We start from the raw sequence: 25,630 nt of genomic DNA, 5'->3' as shown, positions 1-25,630 counted from the left end.
TTTGACTCAAAAAAACTGAAGAAATATTTAGTGGATTCCTGTGGGGTAATGGAATGAAGTGGGGACAGGGGAAGAAGGAGGTTGAATAGCAGGGGAAACTCCCTGTGAAATGTGATTGGACCCAATAACTGTTTGTTTTCAGTGAGTTCTGGTGATTTCCACTTATTTGTGTGCTGAAAAACTTCCTGGTGATATTGGATGAGAATAACAGGCGGCTGTTCTGCTGTGTGGGGGGTAAAATGGTTTGTTTGGATTCTGGGTCACCTCACCACATCAGACCAATCCTCACCGAGCGCTTTGAGGTCTCAGGACGAAAAAATTCTGTTGATGCACACTTTGGTGAATTTGGACATCCAGTACTTTGTAGCATGCCCCCGATAGAGTATTTCCCTCTGGGCTTGATCCTCGCATAAATTAAGCCAGTGTTGTTTTGGAATCCATAAGTGAGCTAAGATAAAATACAAGTTTTTACAGAGTGTTCTGCTGTGAATGTACTGCTGGTTGTTGCCTTTTCCCAGCATAAAGAGGCTGCCCACCTTGTTCACACTAACCTCGCTCTTCTGCCTGGGCAGGTGAGTGGTAGCGTGCTCAGCGTGTACAGTGGTGATTTTGGGAGCGTGGATGCACAAGGGACTGTTCAGTTTGCTCTGGATTACGATGAGAAAAACCGAGAATTCCAAATCTGTGTTTGCCAGTGCAAGGACCTGGCAGTGGTGGATGAGAAGAAAGGCAGATCTGACCCGTGAGTGAGGCTTATATTTGTTCTGGTTTTATTTCTAAATTGCCTGGTCTCTTGCCCTGGGGGGATTCGTCCTTTGCCTGTTTAATATCATCTGCTTAGAAGTGTGATGGGTTCTCCCTGTCTCCCCCAGATTTGTGGCATTTGTGTAGCAGTGCTGCCTTACTAGGTGGCTCCCCTGTACCCACTGGAAGCAGTGAGGGACTTGCCACTGACTTTAATTTGACTTCAGTTTGTAACTTCAAGCACTGGTCACGACAGCGGTTGAACCCCTGCAGTTCCTGTTGTAGACAGTAGGCCTGTAGTGTCCAACAGAAATTTAAGGATTGCCATAGACCCATTCCCCGCCCCACACACACACTTGCGCAAACTGCCGTTGACTCGCCAGCGCTGCTGCTGTGCCTGGGGCCGTGCTTGGAGCTGCAGCCACGCGGGGCCTGTGGTGGGCCACAGGAGGAGCCGCCAGCACTGCAGCTGCCACACACTTATCCCTCCAACTAGTGGGGCACTTGCACGGTGCGGGCGCTCTGGGTACGCTGCATTTTGCCCCACCGCGATGTCCACTTGGCCGCCTGTAGTGAACGGAAAGCCTATGGGATACCGTGGCAGTAGGGAATATGGGCGCAGGATATTCTTTGTGATCAGACTCTCGTTAATTTTTGCTTCCTGGAGACGTTTGGCATGTTGGTAAAATCACGATCACAGCACTGTCAATGCATTTGTGTGGATCTGAGTGATGATTCTCCGTTACATGAAGCTGAGTAGAATAAACACCTTTTTAACCTTTGTACGGCCATCTAGATTTTACAGATTTGCGTAGGACAAAACCCCAACACAACTTGGAGGGGGTGGGTGGATTTTAAGCAACACTTTCAGTGTGAGGCACAAATAATGCTCTGCTTTAACAACTGTGAAAACTAGAAGTGCGCACATTCCTTCTGGTGCAGAGGCCCTCATGCACTGAAAGGAAATCTGTCTGCATATGTGCCCCCCTACCTTGTTGTAGTAGCTGAATGAAACATTAGTAAATCAGCGTGTAAAGCAGAGAGAATCTTCATTTCCCAGATGGGGAGCTGGGGCACGGAGATGGAATGAGTGCCTCACTGAAGCAAAACTGGGAATTGAACCCAAGTCCATTTATCCAGTATCCCATCCATATGATCACCCTGTCCCATGAGCAATAATATGCAAATTTCCCCCATACTCTGTGCCATAATTCTAACCTGGAGGTACTACTTCTGGTTAAGTTCTCGGATAAATTCCAAAGACTGTATTACAATGGCAAGCTAGATATGTGTTTCCAAAGCATAAAGCGTTCTGCTCACCTTGTGGGGCGGGATAGCTCAGTGGTTTGAGCAGTGCCCTCCTAAACCCAGGGTTGTGAGCTCAGTCCTTGAGGAGGCCATTTACAGGTCTGGACAAATAGGTTTAAAAAAAAAAAGTCTGTCAGGGATGGTGCTTTTGGTCCTGCCAAGATGGTAGGGGACTGGACTCAGTGACCTCCCAAGGTCCCTTCCAGTTCTATGAGATGTGAATCTCCATTTATTATTATTATATTGAGCCTGCTGGAAATCACTGTAGATAATAGAGCATTTGTCCGAGAGGGAACCTCGCACTATATTTGGGGTATATTCTTCTGTGTCCATTTGGTGCCTTATCAATTCTTGGCCTCTCTGTGGAGAGTACCTGACAAAGAGCAATTCAGTCCTAATTGTAATGGTGGTGATTCTGATGTGGAAACTTCTCTGCTATTAGCTGGATAGTTTCTGATGGTTATAGACTCTGTTTACCACCAGTGCAGTTCACACTCTAACATGGTGACAGCCTCCATCCCCTTGGGACATCCCACTTCTCTTATTTCATCCTTACACGAGGTCACTTCAGTCTTGCAAGTACAGATGTCTTATTGTGTGACAGCTGGTCCACTACCCCATTTACTGTCTTTACTGCTACAGAAAGTGTTCTCTGATGATTTCTAAATCATTGCCAGTTTTACATATGGGCGGGGTAGCCATCTGGTTCTGATTTCCTTAGAGTTCATCCATCTCCACTGAATGATTTATATCTTCACACAGAAGCCAGGTTAATATTCTAGCAAGTTTCGTAGTTTTGATTCCAGACTGTCAACGCTGGTCTTTTGTTAGTGTAAATTCCATGTAATGGTTCAGATATCTCCAGTCTGTTGAAGCATGGCGGTGTTGACTGTTTCTCAGCTGGATTTCTCTTTTCCAGGTATGTCAAAACGTATCTGCTCCCAGATAAAGCTCGAATGGGCAAGAGAAAAACCTCAGTGAAGAAGAGAACGGTGAATCCCATTTACAACGAAGTGTTAAGAGTAAGCACTTTTATGACAAGCTTTATTCTAGCACATCTGGAACTCTGACAATGTCAGGGTCTGATTTTTGGGAGTTCTGCACATTTGCAATCCCTTGTTGATTTCAGTCTGAGTGGTGGGTACCCCTTACCCAGGCGTTGGCAACCAAGATAGCAAGAAGAGCCATTTTTTTTTTCTGAATTCAGTAAAAAGCTCAATAATTCAGGAGCCACAGTGCAGATGAATACAAGGCAGTCCTTTAATAAATCACGTCAAACCGTAATATTTGCCACCCCGACTTTAAGAACAGCGCGCACACAGTGATTTGTAACGCAATACATGTTTACAGTAATCACTCGAGTTAACAGACTAATGGGGGGGTGTCCCCATTCCCGAAAGTCCATTTAATGTCACAGCTTATTGCCCACCCACCCCCACCAGGCTTCCCCGGCCCAAATTCCCCACCCCCGCAAAAAAAAAAAAATAAAACCCTTCTGCCCTTCACCAGAGCTGCCGCTGCCAGAGCCGCCATGCGCTTCTCCCACCAGAGGTGGGGCACATATGCGAGTGGCATTCGGCCCATGTATGCTCCCCACCCCTGTGGGAGGAGTGTGTGGCAGGTCCAACAGAGAAAATGGTGGCTCTAGGCTGTGACAGTGTAAGTCTTAATTCTTTTCTTTTTCTTTATTTTTTTTGTAGGGGGGAGGGAATGTTTTTACAGAACCCAGTGGACTTAGAGAATAACGTAGGGTGGGGAGGAACCGTGGTTTCCAACGTCCGGTAAATCGGGGTCCATAAGATCAAGGGTTTACTGTACTGCAGGACAGTCGCAAACTTTTTTCATATTCGCTCAAGATTTCATTTTTTTGATGTCAGTGAATGCAACAGAGACAGAAAGGGAGCCCAGACAAACTTGCTGTAAAAGGCGCTGGATTGGGTCCATTCAATTTGAAATTCTGTTTCCATCTTTGATTTTTCATTTTTTGAAGCCATTCCAATCCCTCTTTCATTATGCCAATTTTTCTTCACATTTGTTTCCTTTCTTAAAATGCCTGTTGTCCTTCACAGCAGAAATGCTGCAAGCTTCCTTTTCCTTTCCGAAATCAAGACTTTATTAGCAACATGATCAAAACACAGATACAGCATCATATCCCACAATGCACTGCACATATTAAAGGGGGGATTTATCTAACATTTTGAGATCACATATCGTTTGCTGTTTAGATAGGAGTTTTTCATTGTTGGGCATTTAGATGTTCACCGTTTATCAAAAATAATCAGAAGGGTTTTTTAACTTTTCAATTATAGCAGTGGGAACCACAAAGAATTCCTTAAAGAGCTGCATGTGGCTGTGGAGCTGCAGGTTGCAGACCCCTGTCCTAACCCCTCTGGATCTGGCCAAGCTTTGTGTTCCCTGCAATGTCACCTAGTCCTGTCTAAGCAAGCTGTCTCTGTGACTGAGGAAAGAGCCAACCAGCATGCTCTTTGTGCTTTGACCTCTCGGCTGAGGCCACCAGCAAGGATAGTATATTGGGGCAGTGAGTTTTATTATGTAAGACAGGAAGAACTAGAAGGAACTGACCTTACAGCTCACCATAGGAACACTGGATAGACTTATCTCTGTGTGCATTATTGTGGAATGTTAATCCTTTATAAACAGTCGCTGCTGAAGCAGCCGTCCTTTTATGAGGTGTGTAATTATTATTAAACCCTATTTCACAGACTGTGGAAATGACCTTTGTTGTACAGATTTGAGGAATACCACAGAGTGAGACCTGTTAAAACTGGGATGAGGACTGGAGTCATTAGCTGTCAGGCTTGTCTGTCCACTAGACCTGGCTATCAGACATGACTCCTCATTTCAGCTAATCACTTCTCTGCCCCTGCAGCCACCTCAGGCACTGGTGCACCTTGGTCCCTCCTACTCTCTGCTCTGGCCCATAATAATTTAAGTCTCCTGTGGACTTCAACACTTTGATTTCATTTCAGTTGTGGACTGAGTAAGTAGGTGCTCTGTGGTGCCTTTGGCGTGTGATGTACAGGAGAGCAGACTAGATGATCTGGTGGTCTCTTCTGGCCTTAATGCTGACTGCTTAGCAAAGGACCCTGCTTATATGCAGACAGCTGGCTTAGAGGGAGCTTGTGGCAGTGACCCTAGTGCCATCAATAACATCTGGGGTGGGACTGCTGCCACTACATAAATAGGTGTCTAGTCTTCCAAAATATCAAGGGACTTGTGGATGAGGGTTTTATAGATCCTCGAGCTTGGGAAGAGGAATGGGGGTTGGAGAGGAGAAGAGGCAGCTTGCAAATAACCTCTGATCTTGTGGGGGAAAATAAATCAGTCGCCCTATTGTTTGGGTTTCACTTTCAATGTTCCCTGTAAAAATCAGAGGCTACAAATGTATCTTAAGTAAATGTGCCCCCCCACCCAAAAAAAAGGTGGAGATTTGCTAACACCTTTCTGAAGACCTAGAGTCAGAGGACAGAGATGTTGCCAACCCTCATTACATTATCATGCGTCTCATGATAACTTGGTGGTTTTTTTAAAGCCACAGCAGCTGGAGTCCTGTGATGACCAGAGAAACTCTGCTGTCACTTAAAAAACCAAACCCCCCCACAAAACCTCTAGTGCTGCTGGTTGCAGAGGAAACTTTTGAAAATGTAACTCCTATGAGTTGTAAAAGCAGGACAATAAAAGAGCCCCCAGTGCATTCTCTGTTTCAAAATCCTGTGGCCTTTAAAGCTAATCTCATAAGGGCTGACTCATGATTTTTGAATGCGTGGGGTTTGCAGTACTAGGATTGCATTGGGAGTGGAAGAGGGAGTTTAAATGTATTTTGAGAGCCTTTATAGCCTCTCTGCCTGAGCTATTGATTTCCTCTGTCCTGTGCTGGCTACTACGCTTAAAACAGGAATATGCTGCATTCACCACTGTGATCTTACTGGTGAGAGCAGTAAGGATTTTTTAAAAGCTTCACATCCTTTTTGATGATTCTTACAAAAGTGCTGGGGGAATCTTACAAAAACTGAAGTCATGGTTTCCCTCTGCCCAGAAAAGGGCATTATCAATGTCTGAAAATATCGTGTATGAAGCAGCATTAGTCTGACATGAGATTTGATGATACCTTTCTAAAAGAGGGGGTCCAGTTCTTCAAAATAAACACGTAGCAGGCGTCTTTTGGTTTGTTTTCTGTAGGCTCTTCTTTCTCGGGCAGGACTGTGTCAGGATATTACTTGCTGTTGGCGATGATGAAAAGTTCAGGTCTATTCTAAAAATGTATTTAATAGTCAGACAAAAGCCAAATCTTTTGACCCTCCCACACCTCTTTGTCTCCCCATAGTATAAAATAGAGAAAATGGTATTGTTGATCCAAAAACTGAATCTTTCTGTGTGGCACAATGACCCATTAGGACGTAACAGCTTCTTGGGAGAGATCGAAATAGACCTAGCTAGCTGGGATTGGAGCAACAAGAAACTCAACTGGTACATGCTGAAGCCACGGGTAAGTATGTTGCAGCTGGTGTCCTGCTAAATATAATTATGACTGAGAGTTCCTGGTGAGAATATTTATTCCAAGTGGCAAAGAACCTACTATCTTAAATAATAGCTTAACAAAAATGGTACAGCACCAATGAAGGGACACAGCTCTCACCCTGGAAATGGGCCTCTGAGACCAGCGTGGGGCATTGTGTCCAAGCTACTGTGATCTATTAGTGCCTCATCTGATCTCTAACTGCCCCAGTGGACTGTGAACAGAGAGGCAGGGTAACCAAGGCCCAGTCCACTTGGCAATTTTTAAGTCGGTGACAACAGCTTAAGCTGCACCTGGAAATTTATCAGAAGCTGACCTAGGCAAAGGCAGAGCCTTGTATCGCTTTCTGCTGGACTACAGCCAGAAGGGCAAAGGAGACTGGCCCTGGGGCCTAGTGATTCTTAAGAAACCTGAGGCCCCTGGCTACTGCTACTACTGCAGTGATGGCTGGAGAGCTATTAGAATGTCTCAAGGATACAGCCTCTGTTTTACCTAGCTAGGCGTTGCAACACCCGCTGACTGTCTGATAGCTTGGGTAACGTGTGACTGTTGACTTCGGGTGACTCTAGGTTGAGACACCCAGTTTGAGGACCCTTGAAAGAGGGCCTGGTTTTTCAGGAAGGGATGCACATCTGCCCTCTGAAAATCAATGTCTCTCAAGCTGGAGTCATAAACTGAGACGCTAGTTTGGGAACTTGGGTTCCGACAGACCCACTGAGGAAGCAAAGCCACAGTGAAGAACTCTCCCTAGCAAACAGACTGTCCCAACCATGAGTGCCTATGGACTATCCATATAATCCCCACTAATCTTAAATGCTGCTGCGTGCTTTGTGCTCATATCACCTCGGCTGGGTCTACATGTGCCCTTTCCTTTCGAAAGGGGCATGTTAATGAGCAGGTTTGAAATATGCTAATAAGGTGCTGCAATCAATATGCAGCACCTCATTAGCATAATGGCGGCCGCGGCAATTCGAAAGTGCGGCTTTTCGAATCGCGCACCGCCCGTGGAGACGAGACCTTCTGAAAGGACTCCCCCAGTTTTCGAAACCCCTTCTTCTGATCACCAGAAGAAGAAAAAAGAAACTAGATCACCAGATCGGAAGAAGGGCTTTCGAAAACTGGGGGGGGTTCTTTCGGAAGGTCCCATCTCCATGGGCAGTGCGCAATTCAAAAAGCCGCACTTTCGAATCGCCGCGGCCACCATTATGCTAATAAGGTGCTGCATATTCATTGCAGCGCCTCATTAGCATATTTCAAACCTGCTCGTTGACATGCCCCTTTCGAAAGGAAGGGGCACATATAGACCCAGCCCTCATGTTTAGCCTCTCCTGGATCTTTCTTTTTCAGAGCCTTTCTGCCATGAACGGTGTGGATCACCTTGGAGTGATGAATCTGTCTATTAAATATGTCCCACCAGGAAGTTTAGGTAAAGTTATATTTTATGTATTAAGAAAGATTGCTGTGCCTAGGGCGCATGCAACTTGCAACCCAGTCTAATGAAGGCTTGCTGAACAGGGAATCTCATTAGAGCAAGAGATGGTCTTTGTGATTAGCAAGAATGAAGAACTGTAGGTGCTTTGTACGTCAGTCTGCAGGTGGTGTCTGGTTTGTGCTTTAATCCACCCTTTGCTGTGCATTGCTCAGCTCTGGGTTAGACAGAAGCTTGCTCTGGCTCATGGCAGTGCACTCTGCCCATTGGTTTAAGACAGCAGTGCTGGCAAGTTCTGAATGAAGCCCTGTTTAGACGGACTCCGCTAGGGCACTGGGAGCTGCAACGGGGGGTGTTGTAGAGGGAAAGTGGTGGAGTTGAGGAGGGGGAACCCTTCTCAGTGAGTGGAGATGACAGGACAGGCATGCTTGCAGGCTGAAACATTGGGTCCTGCAACAAAAGGAAATGTTCATTGGTTCTGGTCCTGCAATTGGGGCGGGGGGCTGGACTCGATGGCCTCTCGAGGTCCTTTCCAGGCCGAGTATTCTATGATTAGCCTGGATCATGTTCACCTGCCTGGATCACTCATCAGGTCCAAAGGAAATATTCCTCTCAATGGAGAAAGAAGCCATATAGGTGGGCACTAGGACAACAGTAGATTTTGGATGAAATGAGCACAAAAAAGAAACTACCAGACCCTAATACTTCTCCTGATGTCTCCCCTCGATAATTCAGCCTGCTGCTCTCTCTGACATGCTGCAGAAAAGCTTGCCTCTGGCACTCTTCTGTTGCTGTCTCTGCCTGCCAGGCTGCTACTCAGCTCTTCTGGGGGCATAGCACCTTCTGTTGGCCCATGTGAGGAAGTGCCATGTCTAGTGTCTCCTAGTAAGGACCATTTAATTGGGACAGACAAACTGATGAGCAGCTGCATGCCAGAGCAACTTGTATCTAGATGTTCTGCGTGGTGGAAGGTGAGGGGGAGAGTCAGGTCCTCGGTCTGTCCCTTCACACTCAAGTGAAGGAAGGTGCTCCTCCACTTGATGACTATTCTTAGGACTTGATTGAAGACAATTCTGTTTTCTGAAATTGCAGGTCCAAAGAATCCCTCATCTGGGGAAGTTCATATCTGGGTCAAAGATGGCAAGGACCTCCCACAGCTGCGCCCTTCTGGAGTTGACTCCTTTGTGAAATGGTACGTGTATGAGCTTTTTTCCGCATAAACACAAGGGGGGAAGATCTTAGTTCTGATGCTGTGCTCACATACTTCCAAAAGGCACCTCCTGGAGGATGCTTGTTTTGTCTTTTAGTGACCTCATCTAGCTGCTTCATCAGTTCTTTGTACAATAAATAGCCACGGTCCCTCTGTGGTGCGATGCTTTGTACTCTAGGATCATCTGGAGTGAATTGCCCTTTCTTGTTCACTGGAGGCCAAGTCCTGAAGTCCATACTCTGGTAAAATTGTCGCTGAAATCAATGGGAGTTTTGTCTTACTACATGCTAATTAAAAATGGAGGGAGGCTTCAGGCGAAAGTGAGAATTTTCTTTATGACAGGACATATGCATGTGTACACGCGGCACAGGGAGGTTTGATTCTAGTTTATAAAGGCAGCTGAAATGAGGAGGAGTGAAGCAAATTGAGTTGCTACAGGGGGAAGCACCCAGTCAGACCATGCGCGTGTATGCAAAGCACTCAGCCCTTTTCTGGAGTGTAGGTAAACATACAGACCAGGCCTCAAAGCCATGCGAGTCTGTCTGGCTCTGGGGTTGGTCTTTATTTTATTATTCATACATGTGCACTTAGAATGACGTCTTGGAACCGTAGCTACAACCTAAAAGAATAAGATCCTAATCTGAGAATTGGTGTTCCATTTGCTTTTCTTTGAGGTGGCATGTTTTCAGTTTCTGCCAGTAGTTGTCAGCAGAGGATAAATAGTACACAAATTTCTCTCTCTCTCTCTCATATTTTTATATATAGATGTGTGTGTAATATAAAATATTTCAATATAGTATAAAAATGCTATGCTTCTCTTCCATGAATTTGGACAAGACCTGGGGATTTATGTGCTGAAGGGACTTTGCTTTCTAAATCTGAAGGCAAAGGAACTTCTGTACTTCTGGATTGTTTAGTGGAGTGGTGTGAAAATGAGAGAGCGATTGGGCGTTGATCCATGTTTATATAGAGTAGAAATGGCTCTAGTGCTTGAAGTTTGGATCCAGGCTTTGTCCTTTCCTGTCTCCTGTGTGTGTGTGATGGTGGTTCTGACTTCTCTGCTGAAAGGTGGTCAAAAAACCCCAATCAAGTGTTGTACAAAAATTTCAAAACTGAATTATTTTCATTTTAAAAAATGCATCACAATTGAAAACATTAGTCAAAGGTGTTTGTGGGTTTGTTTATCTTTTTTAGTAAAGGCATTGCTGAAAATTCTCTCTTTAAACTTCTTGAAGTTGTTGAAAAAAAATCCCTTTGATAAATTAAAAAGGTGCAGAATATTAAGAAAAAAAGTGTGTTTCACATATATATTCTTTCCCATTTCCTTTACGCTATTGTGCAAATATTGGAAAATAAATGATTTTTGACACTTAAAGTATTTAGAAAATACCCAAAAAGTGGATGAGTCACAAAAATAATCTTTTTTTTTGGTGAGATCACGTTGGATCATCAGCTGAGCAGGAGCTCCCAGTGTGATTCTGTGGCCCGCAAGGTTAATGTGATCTTTGTGTGTAAAAACAAGAGTAGAGAAGTTACCTCCATGAAACCTACTGTACTCCATGAGTAGAGAAGAAACCTCATGATTGGCATTGATGTAAGCTCTACTGAAATAACTGTGCCAATTTTGGTGTCTCCAGGAAGGATGTTGGAAAAATTGGGGAGCGTTCAGAGAAGAGCACTGTGCGTGATTAAGAATTAGAAAACATGCCTTATAGTGAAAAATGCAAGGCGCTCAGTCTATTTAGGTTAATAAAGAGAAGGTTAAGGGGTGGCTTGATTATAGACCAGAAGTACTTCCATAAGGAACATAAATTAGGCAGTAGGTGGCTTTTCAGTTTTCAATAAGATTCAAGGGCTGCAAGATGAAGTTAGGCAAATTTAGATTAGAAATAATTGGCAAACCATTGTAACACTTAACAAAGATTGTGATGGGATTCTTTGGATAAATATGTGGCTTTGCAATACATCATTCTTTGAGACTCTTTCTGTGCCTTTTAATATAAGTGTGATTTAACAAGTACATTCCCAAGCTGTTTCCTGTGTTGGATTGTAACAGGGTCCACTAATGGGGTGGTTCTCACCTTTCTCAAGCACCCGCCATCTGTTTAAATGAAGCAGTTTAAAAGTGTATTAGACAACTCAGCCCTCCAGATGAGTCATACAAGTACACAGCAACAATCCCCTTCCACGGTATCCATTTAACAGGGGTCTATCGCGGTGCCCCCACTAAAGTCCCATGACAGTCCATTCCTCACTTGAGTAGGGATCGTGTTGCCACCAGGGCTTTCTCTTCTGTAGGCAGAGTCTTCACCCTCAGATTAGAGCTCTACTATCAGTCCATCAGAATTTATCAATAGCACTATAGTATCTCACTACTTGTCCTCAGTGAGCTCTCCAAGGTGCTGCTTCAACTTCAGCAGCTGGTCCTGTAGGTCCTCTGTCCTGGAGAACTTCTATCACCCTCAGCTGATTTTGTTGCTGCAGCTCTTCTTGTAGGGCCTTCCTGGCCCCTGATTGGATGCTTTCTTCAGCTGATGCTCTAGCCTTCCTTGGAGGACTTCTCTGTGGTTACTGGGACTGGGAGTGGCAAGGCGATGAGCCTCCAGCTAGGAGCTTCAGTGCCCAGTCTGCCCCATCACATCGATGATGCTTTTAAAAAAAAAGTTAAGCTCAGCTAATCCTTATGACTTGTTTAATTAACTAACTGTGTTTAGAGTCTATCATTCAAGTATACAGTACAGAAAGCTGCAGTAAGAGAAATTTAAAGTTGCCAGTTGTTACTGAGTGTCATTTTCTTATTTAGGTTATATAAAATGTGCCCCTTATTTTGGAACATCATGCTCATAGACCATAATGATAATGCCATAAATCTATTGCCTGTTTTACTGCAGCTTTCTCAAGGGAACCCCACCTATCCTTGTTTTCTCAAAAAAAAAAAAAAAAAAGTGCGATTCACTTCTGTAAGGCTTATTTCAAAATTAAGTGCACTCTGAATGCATCAAGTCTTAGGTTTTTTGGTAATTTGCAATCAGATCTATGTCCCTGCCGAAAAGAATGTAAATGATTAACTGAGTAACAGAGGGTGAATAACTGAGACGAATGACTGACTATTCAGAATCATTTTTGAAATTTTGTTTCAGGATCCCACTTAAACATAAGAGACTTTGTCTATTTGCAACATCAGAGACATCCCTGAGTACTTTAGCAGCAGTGCTGCAACTAAACATATTTCAGACAACAAGCTATCAGTAGCGATCAAATTATTTCAATTGTCCAATAAAATCACAATGGATGGGTTTATGGTGAGGACCAGCAAAAATCAGCAAGACATCATAGATGAGAAAATTCATTTAGGCCACAGATTCACCTTTTCATGTAGTTAACGATAAACACTTTCGTTGACATGGTTGAGTCCTTATGGCTAGTCTACTCTCCAGCTGGTAGCCCAGACATTGGTGGAACAGTGGTAGATACATGTATGAGAAGGAACTTGAATAGTGTGCAAAAAGTACTGAGAGAACATTTGCCAGTTTGAGCCTTGATTGGTAATGCACATAATGATCAAATAACATATGAAGAATATGGTCAGTATACTGGAACCTATTAGCTGTAGGTTTAAACAAACTTCAGAGAAATTGCTACTGCATTGCTGATGCCATCACATTTTTGGCAGACATTTCAGGAGCCATTAACAAAACAAATACCTCACCAGAAAGTTAAACTGCAAGGCAACAAGGAAGCAAATGGAACAAACACTAACTCCACCTCATTTTCTTGCAAACATTCTAAGCTGTCATGGCATGAACATCTCAAAATCACTTCTCAGTTATGCCAGTCATAGTAAATTTCATTATGGGCCATTAGGTGTTTGAGTTGTGTTGAGGCCAATAACCATACCAATCCTATCACTGAGAGTATTTCTTGTAGGACTCTCTGGGCTTCTGTTTGGGTTGGATCCTGTAGAACTTTCAGTCCTGTCTACAATTCATGCTGAGATGTGGTCCAGAACTACTATTAGGTTTGGTTCTGGATTATTGAGTATGACAACAATTGGGTTCTTGTGCCAATGTCAGGTCAAGACCTTGTTTAGTTTAAAAAAATAATAAGGTGAAAATGAATCATTTTCATAAAAGCTTACCGAATCTTTGTCAAAACCATCACATTTTAAAACATTGAAAATTCTTCAGGAAAACTTTCACATTTAAGGAGAACGGATTAAAAAATTGATTTAGCTCTTCATTAATGATATGTGTTTTTCTTCCTCTCTAAGCTATGTGCTTCCCGACACCAGTAAGAAGAGTTACCAGAAGACCAGAGTTATCAAAAGAGACCCAAACCCCATTTTTAATCACACCATTGTGTATGATGGGTTCCACACAGAGGATCTGAAAGATGCCTGTGTTGAGTTGACTGTGTGGGATCATGAAAAACTAACCAATCACTTCCTTGGAGGGATCAGGCTGGGCCTTGGGACAGGTAATTGGATCCTTACTTGAGTCAGTAGAATGTTTTCTTTAAATATTATTATTAACTATTGTTGCCCCTCTACTGAGCCATAGAACACTAGAAGGCCTTGCACATCAGCTTGGTGTTGGAGACATCAGTTACAGGGAATGTGGTTGTATTTGTAAGTGTAACTTGGATTTACATGCGCATAGCAGTCCTGGGTCAGAGGTGGAAACAAATGGCATGCTGACAAACTCCCTCTTTTAGGAATCTCCGCCCAGGCCAGTGTTGTCTCAAACTTTTTCCACCCAAGTGGAATGAATTTTCTTATGTGCACTAATGTGGAGTGACACATCACCTTCGTACTGGTGCACATAACAAGATCAACCTGGTGGGAATGGGGCTGGGGGGTCAGGGGTTCTGAGTGTAGGAGGGGCTCAGGGCTGGGGCAGAGGGCTCTGCTTGGGGTGTGCAGACCCTGGGTGGGGCTGGGGATGAGGGTTTTGGTGTGCCAGGAGGGTGCTCAGGGCTGGGGGAGATGGGAGTTTCACATCCCTTGCACAGGGCTCAAAGGGAAAGTGCAGGGCTGCACAGCTTTAGTGGGAACTTGGGTCCAGACACCAGCAAAAGTCCCTGTCACAAGGAGCTCACAGGGCTCTGCCTCAGTGTTCTGTGCATGTGCCAGGCTCCAAGGGGGTCCAGGAAAGGCCTGTGTGGGGAGGCAGAGATGGTCTCAGAGCAGAGAGGGAATTGGAGAGCAGGGGAAGCAGGTGACAATGCCTGGAGCAGGGATTTCAGCCCAGCCAGCCCTGAAAGATGGGACCCATTTCAGCCAGGACAGGCAGGGTTTCTAACTGAAACCAGGGCAGTTCTGCAAACCCCAGGACTATTGGGAGATCTGCACCAATATCTGGATCCTAGGAAGCAACTTCACCCCAAGAACTGTCCCTACGTTGAGAGAGAGAGAGAGAGAGAGAGAGAAACTCTCCTGCTCTTTTTAAAATTTCCCCTGCGGAAAATACATCACAAACTGTGCAGCATTTCTTCACAGACCGAACAGTGCTTGCCATGGGCAGCGAGTATAAAATGGGGGGGGAGGGGACTGAACCTCCCCTAACAGCCAAGTGTGGCACCGCCCTCTCTCCACCCCAAGTCCCATTCCTGATTACTGCACAGCTGGGGCCATGCGGTCTGGTCTCCCCAGTGCTCCGGGGCTGGGGAGTGAGGAGGAGTCTACACTGGGACAGGGGCTAGCAGTCTCAGTGGGAGCTGGGCAGTGCCAGGCACAAAAGAGGGAGGGACTCAGGCAGAAGGGGCAGGGCTAGGGGTTAGGCTTCCCAAGCCAGGAGTTCACCCACTGACCAGGATGGTTGCACATTAAGAAAAAGAATTTGTGTATCAGTGCTGCCTGGTACATCTTTCTGTACCAGTACATTGAAGTTCACAAGTAATACCCATAGTGAATACCTTAGAGTGGCACTCGCTGAATGCACCCTGGGTACTCTTGCTGCACAATAAGTGCTGAGATTGTGATAGCTGGAAAGACAGCACAAAAAGGAGAAGTAAGTTCTGCTGGACATAAACTATTAGTGTAGCGTTAGACGTATTTGGATCACCATAGTGCCTACAAACCCCAACTGAGTTTGATGCCCCATTGTTCTAGGTGCTGTGTAAAACTATAAAGGGACTGTCTCTGTCTCAAAGAGTTTACGGTCTAAGAGCCCGATTCAGGCAAGCACTAGGCATGTGCTCAACTTCAGCTGTGTTATTTCACTTGGATTATGACATTTACAGTCAGGGACACGCTGATGTATTTTGCCAATGTGGCTCTTAATAGTCCAGATAGGCAAAGGGTGAACATAAGAACAGCCATACTGGGTCAGACCAAATGTCCATCTAACCCACTATTGAGTATCCAGGGTGCATTCAGTGAGTGCCACTGTAAGGTATTCATTATTGGTATTACTTGTAAATTTCTTCCAGTAATGGCCAATACCGGGTGCCCCAAAGGGAATGAACTGATCATCAAGTAGTCCCTTCCTTGTCACCCATTCCCAGCTTCTGGCGCACAGAGGCTGGGACACCATCCCTGCCCATCCTGGATAATAGCCATCGATGGACCTATCCTCCATGAATTTGTCTATTTCTATTTTGAACTCTGTTATGTAGTCTTGGCCTTCACTAGACTAGGTTGTAACTGATGACCATGTTTATGCACCAAGATTTCTATATGGAGGTCCACTGGAAATTATGTTCCTTGACACGGTGCGTTGCTGTCCTTCACTCGGTAGTTTTGCTTTGTTGCATCCTTTGCAGCAGCGCTACCAGGTCACCCTTGGGCCCCATTTTGTAATTGTGCATTTGTTTGGGGAGTTTTCCTTCCTAAGTGAAGCCCTTTACAGTTGCTTTTATTGCACTTCATCCCATTGATTTCAGACAGGTTTTCTAATTTGTCAAGCTTATTTTGAATTCTAAAGCTGTTCTCCAAAGGCCTTACAGCTCCTCACAGCTGTGTGTCATCTGCATGGTTTATAGGTATACTCTCCAGTCCCTTATCCAAGTACTCTTGCCTTTAACACACATAGTTGAACTAAAAACGTTGCCCTCTAATGAAGAGATAATAATCAGCATTACTGATGCTGAAGAAATTAATTGCATTCCGGTGAAATCTGTTCTGTGCCTTTTCCTCGTGCTGTTCATTGTGGGTCAGCTTGCGATGTATCCTGCAATTAGCTGTCAGCAGACTGAGTTATACTTGTTTGTTCTTTACCAGTTTGGGGTAGAAAAATACAAAAATTTAAACAGCATTTATTTATTATTAGACCAGGAAACAGTTAGTTACTGGAGGTCTTGGTGAGAGGGAAGGGTTATTTTTCACTGGGCTATAAAATAGGATGAACAGTTCCTGGGGGTTGTGGGAAACATTTGTGTCCTGGAGGATTTTCCATTAAGACCTACTTAACAGTGTGGGACTTGCCAGCACACCTTCTGTTTTCTGTCTCCTGACATGTCACCAGGAGTGTTACGAAGTTTCCAAGTGTGAAATAACAGCTGCAACAGGCTAATAAAAATATATAAAAATATCACATTCAGGATTCACTGTCAGTAGGATATGGTCCAAATTCAGCCATTTATCTTATTAGCAGTGTTACAGAATCATAGAAATATAGGGCTGAAAGGAACCTCAAGAGGTGATCTAGTTCATTACACCCTCTCTCTTCCCTCACCACCAAACTGAGATTAGCCTGAGTGTCTCATATCTCACCTGTCTTTAAAAACCTCCTATGATGAGGGTTCCACAATCTCCCTTGGTATCCAATTCCAGTACTTAAAATGTTACAACTGTAAGTATAGTTTTTATTTTTATTGCTCTTCGCTGGACTCTCTCTCTCCAGTTTGTTCACATCTCAAAGTGTGGCTCTGAGAACTGGACAGAGTATTACAGCTAAGACCTCACAGTTATGTCCCATGTCTCTAAAACCACTGTTGAACATCCCAGAATTATATGAGCTCTTTTTTTTTTAATCCACATCACATTGTTGACACGTTTGCTTCGTGATTCCATATGCCCTGAATTCTCTTCTGCAGTGCTACTTCCTAGCTTGGTGCGCCCTATTTTGTAGTTTTGTGTTTGATTTTTTTCCTTCTTTTTGCCCTTGTCTTTATTAAATGTTATCCTGTTGAATCCAGACTTATTCTTGAATTTGACAAGATGATTTTTAATACTAATCCTGTCCTCCAAAGTACTTAAATCACCTTCCTTCCTAGTTTAGTATCATCATCCACAAATTTTATGAGCACAGTCTCCTCTCCCTTATCCAAATACTTAATGAAAATATTGAACGATACCAGAACCAGGACCAATCCTGAGTGATTCTACTATTTACACCTTCCTAATTTGACAGTGAACCATTGAGAACTACTCTTTGGCTCTGTCTACATTGGAGAGTTTTGTAGAGAAAACTGGGATTTTTGTCAACAAAACTCACAGAGCATCTACACACACGCAATGCATTTTGTTGACAGAAACTGTCAACGAAACAGCCATGTAGATACTCTGGAGCGCTCTTTTGACGAAAGGGCGGATCAAAAGATCAATCTGCTTTTATGTGTAGATGTGATCTGTCAACAGAAATTTTGTTAAAACATCTCTTCTGACAGTAACTTCTGTAGACAGATGATTCTAGTGTAGACATAGCCTTTGAGTATGAGCTTTCCACCAGTTGTGCACTCACCTAATTTACTTATGAGAGTGTCACGTGGGACTGTATCAAAAGCCCTATTGAGATCAAGATACATTATGTCTACTGCTTACCCCTGTGCGCTTGGCTGGTAGCCTTGTCAAAGAGGGCAGTTAGGTTGGCTTGGCATGATTTGTTCATGACAAAATCCATGTTGGCTATAACTTACTACTCTATTATCCTCTGGTGCTTAAAACTGATTACTTTTTGAAGTTAAAGCCAGGTGCTAGGTTGATGAGACTTGACAGAGTAATTGAGTTGAATTAAATTTACAAGTTTATGGTATCAAAAAATCTTGATTCCTGTGTGGAGGAAATGTAGACCAGAACATTCCTCTGGTCTCTACCAGATAGATTGTCTCAGGAGTCAGTAATATTCTGAACGAGTCCTAAAATTTAGTTAAATTATATTCATAGTTTGATGCACCTTTAAATTGTACTTTTTAGCAAAAATGACTGCTGCTTGAACACTTTTTTCTCAATTTTTTCCCCTTTAAAAAAATCACAGTTTTATGTTTGATCATCTCAAAAATTGCAATGATGTCAGTGTTCATTGCAGCACTGTTAAAGGTCTGTAAGTTTTTAAGGAGGCTTTTTGAGAAATTGGGCTTATGCCAGATTTTACTACTTAGCTGTTATCTTTGACTTGCATGCAGAGGCCCCATTGGGATGGGTCCCAGTTGTGTTGGACACTGTGCAAACACACACAGGCAGTCTTTGCCTAAAATTTATGTGCTACATCGCTCAGTTCTGTAGACACTGAAGTGCATTTTAATGTTAAGCAAATGCAGTTTTATGGACTTCAGTGGGGCTAATTGTGTTCTTAAAATTACATATGTATAAGTGTTCGCTGGGTACAAGCATAAAAACCAGAGGAATCCAATGGCAAGTGGTGGAATGGGATATAATATATACATTAGAAGACAATGGATGGTGGTGATTGATAAAATCTCTGATATGCAAAGTGGCACAAAAGAGTTTTTGAACATTTTTCCTAATTTGTTTTTTGCCTTAAAAGTGTCAGGAATGTTGAGTGTACTGTTTTCTTATTTTGCTCCAACACCTGAGGACTCTGCACATATTCTCTGAGCTCCTAGGAGTTAATCAAAGTAGGGCTGTTAGAGGTTTAACATGGTTATCCTTTCTCCACCATCGGAACAAAAAAGCAGTCCGGTAGCACTTTAAAGACTAACAAAATAATTTATTAGGTGATGAGGTCATTTCACTAGTGCCTTCAAAGTAGACAAGATGTGAATTTCTGATCTAAGAGACAAATAACAAAAGTCTCCCTCAAGCATACATGTTCCTTTTTAAAACCAAAAATGCATTCTGTTTACACACACACACAAATAATAGCATGAAAGGGCACGAAAACCATATCATTTTCCTATGCAGATTGTGTGGAAGGGGCTTCTGACTTCGGCCATTTAAACTGCCTCTGATCTGAAACTTGTGCTGACATTCATAGTGTTGGCAGAAAGAGTTCAGGGTGCTCCAAGCTCCTCAGGATTAGACCCCCAGTTCAGGACTAGATTACATTTAAATATGTTTGCTTGCAATAGAAATGTCTTCTACAGCTCTTTCCATGATTCCCTCCTTTTTGCTTTTTCTAAGGCATGAGCTATGGTATCCCCGTGGACTGGATGGACTCCACGCAGGAGGAAGTGGCCTTTTGGCAGGAAATGATGTCAGCCTCCAATGAATGGATTGAAGGATCGCTGCCATTGCGCTCACTGGCAGGGAGGAGGAAATTGAAATGAAACTTCTGTTGTACGGTTAATATGATAAGCACGTTTATTTGAAATGGGAAGCTCCCCACAACCAGAGGATGGAGTTCCTTCCCTAGTCACACTCGCATCAGGTTAATTAGACAATTATTGGATTTTGCTTTAAAGATGTTAAGGGCTAAATGTTGTTAATCTCCCAGTAGTGGATATAGAAGGTGCTTAACTGATGCTGTGCGTGATCTTAGCAGGAGGCCAAGAAAAACACCACTTACTTTTGTTGATGGTTTATACACTTGATCTTCGATTTCATTAGACTCTGAGTACATTGGGAAGGAAGAGGAGGTGTAAATATTTTTATACTGGGTTTATTTTGCTACTGGACTTTGTGCTGTTCTCTGCAGTGAGACAGTTATAATAAAGCTGCAGCTTTCCCTTTCAAGTGGTACGCTTTTTACTGGATGCTAGATTGAAACATCGTCTCAGAATGGGACCTTTCCATATGTTACTGGCAATAATGTGGCTATGGCTCAGAGGAAAAATCCCCTTAGATTGCTTCGAGATCCACAGTGAGTCGACAAAAAGAGAGGACAGTTTTGAAAGAGACAGTGTAACAACATGAGTTGGATATTGGAAAAGAATTCATTTATTCAATTTTCATTTTGTTTGGAAGAGAGGAGTAATGGTCTTGAGGCTAATGGGCCAGCCAAGGACTCAGTAGATGCAGGTTCAATTCCTCATTCCGCCACAAACTTCCTCAGTGACCTTGGGCAAGTCGCTTAAAGAAAAACTGAAACAGGATATGAATTTGTTTACATTTCTGTGGCCAAATATGTGATTAAATCTTTTTTGGGCAAAATCAGTTCTTTCAAATGCCTTGTATGTAAAGTACTAAGTAGTTAATTTATGTGTAGCAGCAAGCAACCTTGTCAGCTTGGTGAGGTGTATTGAGAGAAGTCAAAACTGCAGCCACAAAACAAGGAGTGGAGGGAGATTATTGGGACTGGTGGGAGTGGTAAGTACTTCATGGTCATACATACTGAATCAAAGTAACAGCAAAAAGCTGTATAATAAAAAGGGCTGAAGAAATTTCCTCCTGTTCCCTATACCTCTGGCTGCTACGCTGGTTTTCCTTTCTCTTGAGTGATTTCAGTTAGTTGTAGTCTGTATTGGAGCTGTTGTTAAATATTTGCTTTTGAGGATTTCACGTCTGCCCAGTGTGCATCAGCAGAGATTTTTCAATCTTTTAAAATTCATTTCTGTAGTTTGCTCTTTCTAAATGTACATGTTATGACTAAAGAAGATTATTTTGCTCAGGTACCAAATGATCTTCCTTGTGCCTTTCATTAGCATGGGCTGAGTAACCAAATATGTACACAATAAAATAAAAAGGTAATGCCACACTAAACAGAATCATTCTTGCCTCTTCCAGAAACAACAATGGGTAACACACAGAGAAAAAATTTCTCCAGGAATCTGTCCTTTAACAGTAATTTGCATTAGGCTGAAAAGCTCTGAGAAATGGGACGAGTGAGGCAGGGGGAGGAGGAATCATGAAGTTTGTTTTCCTTTTGAAGGGTTCAAATCTGATCAATTTTTTCACTTTTTTAAAGAAAATTGTTTTTCAAAATTCATGTCTTAGATTAACCCAAAACAAGCAAAGAGTAAATGATAGAGAATATTTTTAATTAACAATATCAAGGCACATTTTTCCACAAACCCTGAGAAGCTAAGCTGATGGCAGTAGCTTTTTCATTTAAAAATTATTTAGTAAAATAATCATTTATTAACTTTCTTGACCAATATGAGCAAAATATTGACTGTCATGTCAAAGCAATAGTCCATAAATACAAGATCAGATATAGAGAGAGATGCGTTGTACAAGTCCCAATCTAGCTCACTTCACTCTCACAAATTACACATTGACTGCCCCAGTAAAGTGTGAACCAAGGGAGGTAGAATGGCACCATGGAGGGATTTGCTAAACTTAAAATCTTAATTTTATGGTCCTGAGTAACCTTATTGCTTTCAGTGGAGTTATTCAGAGTTGATTTGGATACTTTGACTTTGAGTAATGCTTTACTCCATGGATAAAGCCATCAAAGTTGAGAGAATTGTTCTGTAGCTAAGGTACTATTAAAACCAAATAAGGGTAAGAAAATCTGGCCCATAATATACTGATTTTCTGCTAACATAGGACGGGGTTTAGATACTCTTATTGTTGACTAGTACCTTACTCTGTGAGTGGGATCACTCACCTGTGGAAAGATCTGTGGAGTTTGAAGAGTTGTTTATTGTGAGTAAGTATTAGCGTTTTCGCTCAGAGTGCAACCACACATCTATTTTTCTCTTACTGATTTACAGTGTTTGTACATTTGTGATGAATGTGCCAGAACTGCTGTTTATGCACACAATGAAATTTGAAAAGTCCATGTAAGTATGTATTGTGAATTATTATTAGCTCCACACCTAAGGTTCCGTTCTTTCCTAATATGATGCCAACAAAGTGAAATAACCACTATTAATGGGCCAGGTTAATTCCTGGTGTCAAACTTTGGATGAGTTTGGCCCAAGATCTGCATATTTTTGGTTTAAGGTTGAATTTGTTCTGTTTGCATGTAAATTAAACCCTGATTAATTTCAGAACTGTCTTGTATTTATTAGCACATCAAAGCAAACGATTACACCACCAGCCACAGTACATTGGTTGCACAGTTATGTATGTTATGGGAGAAATTTATAATGTCATGTCTTCCTGTTTTAATAAACAGAAAGCACTTTATTAGTGAAAATGTGAGTTGCTTTGGTCACATGTCAATGTCATCGATAGGAGTGGAGAAACCTGTAGCAAATAAAAGGTTAATGGTGTACTGGTATGTGTCTTGTGTTGAAATTTATAATCTGTAAATTCTACTTGTAAGAGACAAAGTATCTTAATGTTATAGGCTGCTATAACGTGGGTCCATGTTAACACCTGCTGCTGATTAATTTGGAAATACACCCATCCCTCAATTTACGAACATAAATCATTCCATGAAAACTGTTCAGAAGGTGAAAATTCGTAAATCAAAAATGAAATTCCCATTAATTTCAATGTAAAAATAACTGACTGGTTCCCAACTCCCAGACAAATCACCCAATATTTTTGCACATATGTCAGAATATTATACAATCATAAAACTGAGAACAGTATTACTTTTTTATGACAGTTAATACCACTTACCAGAACAAGTTGACATTGATAGGCAAAGTGAAGTGAGATAGTGGTTGTGGTTGGTGATGAGTCAGTTCTTAGATATAGTGGTGAAGAAGGTTGTGTTTGACAAGAGTTCCATGGAATCATTTGTGTCATTGGAAGACAGTTTCGTAGCAACTTCACCCTCCCAACTTTAACCTCCTTAACTGGGGTTTTATCTTCAGCATTTTAGGTTGAGGATCAGCTGACAATGTTGAGGATTTAGGTGGATATGACAAGGTTGAGCGTTGAAAAAAAAAATAAAATGGAAGTTTGTACTGCAGCCCTCTGTTTCCTGTCTTACTCCTGATAGCCTCACACAGTGTCAGGAATTTGTCGCTTGCATGCTGAACTCCATTCTAAGTTTGGGTTATCAAGATTTGGTGTAGCTGTCTCCAGTGCACTGAAGAATTTTGAAAGTGTTTTAGTGACCAGCATTTTTTGTGGTTCATCCAATTATTCCTTCTCCTTTTCTGATGACCTTTCTGCATTCAGCTGAATTAATTCTTCATTAGTCACTTCTTCACTGTGTAACAATAACACATCTTGAACATCATCTGTGTCTACCTAAAGCCATGGAAATCATGAGCACATTTCAGCAATTGCTTTTTCCAAACACCGTTCATGATACTCTGAATAATATTATTCCATGCAGTTGTGATATTTTCTATAGCCATCTGGATGCTGTACGTCTTCCACAACGGCTTAATTGTTGGTTTGCCTTCCCTGTCTGACCCAAATACAAGATATCTATCTCATTATGGCTACGTCTACACTAGCCCCAAACTTCGAAATGGCTACGCAAATGGCCATTTCGAAGTTTACTAATGAAGCGCTGAAATACATATTCAGCACTTCATTAGCATGCGGGTGGCTGCGGCACTTCAAAATTGACATGGCTCGTCCAGACGGGGTTCCTTTTCGAAAGGACCCCACCTACTTTGAAGTCCCCTTATTCCCATCTGCTCATAGGAATAAGGGGACTTCGAAGTAGCCGAGGTCCTTTCGAAAAGGAGCCCCGTCGGGACGAGCCGCGCAGCGGAGAGCCGCATCAATTTCGAAGCGCTGCGGCAGCCTGTATGCTAATGAAGTACTGAATATGTATTTCAGCGCTTCATTAGTAAACTTCGAAATGGCCATTTGCGTGGCCATTTTGAAGTTTGGGGCTATTGTAGACACGGCCCATGAGTTGCAGATAGTAAGCTTTAAATGTAGCAATGGTGCCTTGATCCATTGGAAGAAGGATGGAAGTGGTATTGGGGGCAAAATACCACTTGACTATTATTGCCATACTCATTGACATCTATAAGGAAATCAGAAGCATTATCGAGGATCAGCAAACATTGATTATTCAGCTTATTTTCAGCACAATATTTAGAGATGAATGATACAAGGTAGCTTGTTATGTAATCAGCAAAAACCTGCTTTGTCACCCATGACTTTTGATTAGAATGCCAGACTACAGGTAACAATGTCTTGTTTAAACCTTTAAGTGCTCTTGGATTTTCCAAATGGTAAACAAGGAGAGGCTTTAATTTCATGTCTCCTTCCAAATTTCCCCAAGAAGTAATGTTAGATGATCCTTCAAGTCCTTAAAACCTGTTGCTTTTGTTTCATCCCTTGAAATAAAGGTTCACGAAGGCATTCTTTTTCAGAACAGCCCTGTTTTGTCAACAGTAAGGATTTATTTTGGAGAATATCGACCTTCATCAATTATTCATTGCAGTTTGACTGGGAAAATGTTAGCTGCTTGAATATCAGCAGATGCTGCTTCTGTAATATGCAGACTAGGATAATGTGAACGCATTTTAAAGCACTGAAACTAATCATGCCTAGTTTTGAAAGTTCCTTTGTTGGTCCCAAATTGCCTCTCATCCTCAGGTTTCTTCTTCAGGTCCTCAAACAAACACAGGGGTTTCTCCCTTATGATGAGCAAGCTTAAAGATTCAAAGCTCATTATGGCTGCTGATTAAAAATCTTTCAAATTTACTCATTCTTGCATTCCGGCCTTTGTTATTTGATGCAATTTAGTTCCACCAGCATACATTTCTGCCATTTGTTTTGTCTTTCCTTCACAAGGATCTTAAACACTGTTGATTCTGCCAAGTTCATTGCCAAACATGTATTTTTCAATCACTGGCCCTCTTCAATTCTTTTAATAACTTCACATTTGGTAGCCATGGATATCGCTTTCCTTGGTTTATTGGCCTGAAGAAACACCTCCTGAAGAAACTTTTTCATGTTTAGGGCCCATGATGACCACAAATAACAGGTATTTGAAGGTTAATATCACTCACAGTCAAGATGACATGAACACAGTGAAGCGCGTGAATGAACTGGGAGGAGCTGGGTGGCTGAGGGAAGTGAGTCAGCCTTGCACTGTGTACTGCTAAATTCCTCTGCATTCATTACTTACGATGCAGATGCTCGGACAAAGGTTGGTTCTTTGTTGTAGCGAAAATGTTTGTAAATTGAAAATCAGGTATAAATTTACAAATGTTTGCTACGAAGAGCTGTGTAAATTGGAAGCTCATAAATCAAGGGATAGGTGTAATAGGCCAAAAAGATTCTGATGGTATTTATTAGTTTTTTGCCAGGTGGACTAAACAAAGAAAAAGGGCTTTTTCTATGCATAGTAAATATATTTAAGGCTATCATTTCCCTGGATAAAAGCATAAGATTTCATTGAACGAGGTCGGGGCGGGGGCGGCTCTTTGCATGCAGGTGAAACCAAAGATATTGTCCTTAGGGCTAGAT

The 25,630-nt window shown here is 42.4% G+C and overlaps 1 protein-coding gene across 4 annotated transcripts in view; it reads left to right on the top strand.

Annotated features, from left to right (window-relative positions):
• The window catches only part of LOC142020264 (synaptotagmin-like protein 2), a 63,281-nt gene extending 40,781 nt beyond the window's left edge, over nt 1–22,500 (top strand). For all 4 annotated transcript variants that reach the window (XM_075007964.1, XM_075007963.1, XM_075007966.1 and 1 more), the window contains 7 exons: nt 573–742; nt 2,972–3,074; nt 6,398–6,559; nt 7,937–8,015; nt 9,111–9,210; nt 13,499–13,704; nt 19,529–22,500. In XM_075007964.1, the coding sequence (XP_074864065.1) occupies nt 573–742; nt 2,972–3,074; nt 6,398–6,559; nt 7,937–8,015; nt 9,111–9,210; nt 13,499–13,704; nt 19,529–19,674 (966 nt within the window). In that variant the 3' untranslated portion in view covers nt 19,675–22,500. The remainder of the gene's footprint in view (nt 1–572; nt 743–2,971; nt 3,075–6,397; nt 6,560–7,936; nt 8,016–9,110; nt 9,211–13,498; nt 13,705–19,528) is intronic.
• The last annotated feature ends 3,130 nt before the right edge of the window (nt 22,501–25,630 follow it).

This window comes from Carettochelys insculpta, chromosome 13 (genome assembly GCF_033958435.1).
Source record: "Carettochelys insculpta isolate YL-2023 chromosome 13, ASM3395843v1, whole genome shotgun sequence".
Classification (NCBI taxonomy): Eukaryota; Metazoa; Chordata; order Testudines; family Carettochelyidae; genus Carettochelys; species Carettochelys insculpta.
The sequence above is the reverse complement of the archived record's forward strand: the minus strand, read 5'-3'. Positions and strand labels throughout refer to the sequence as shown.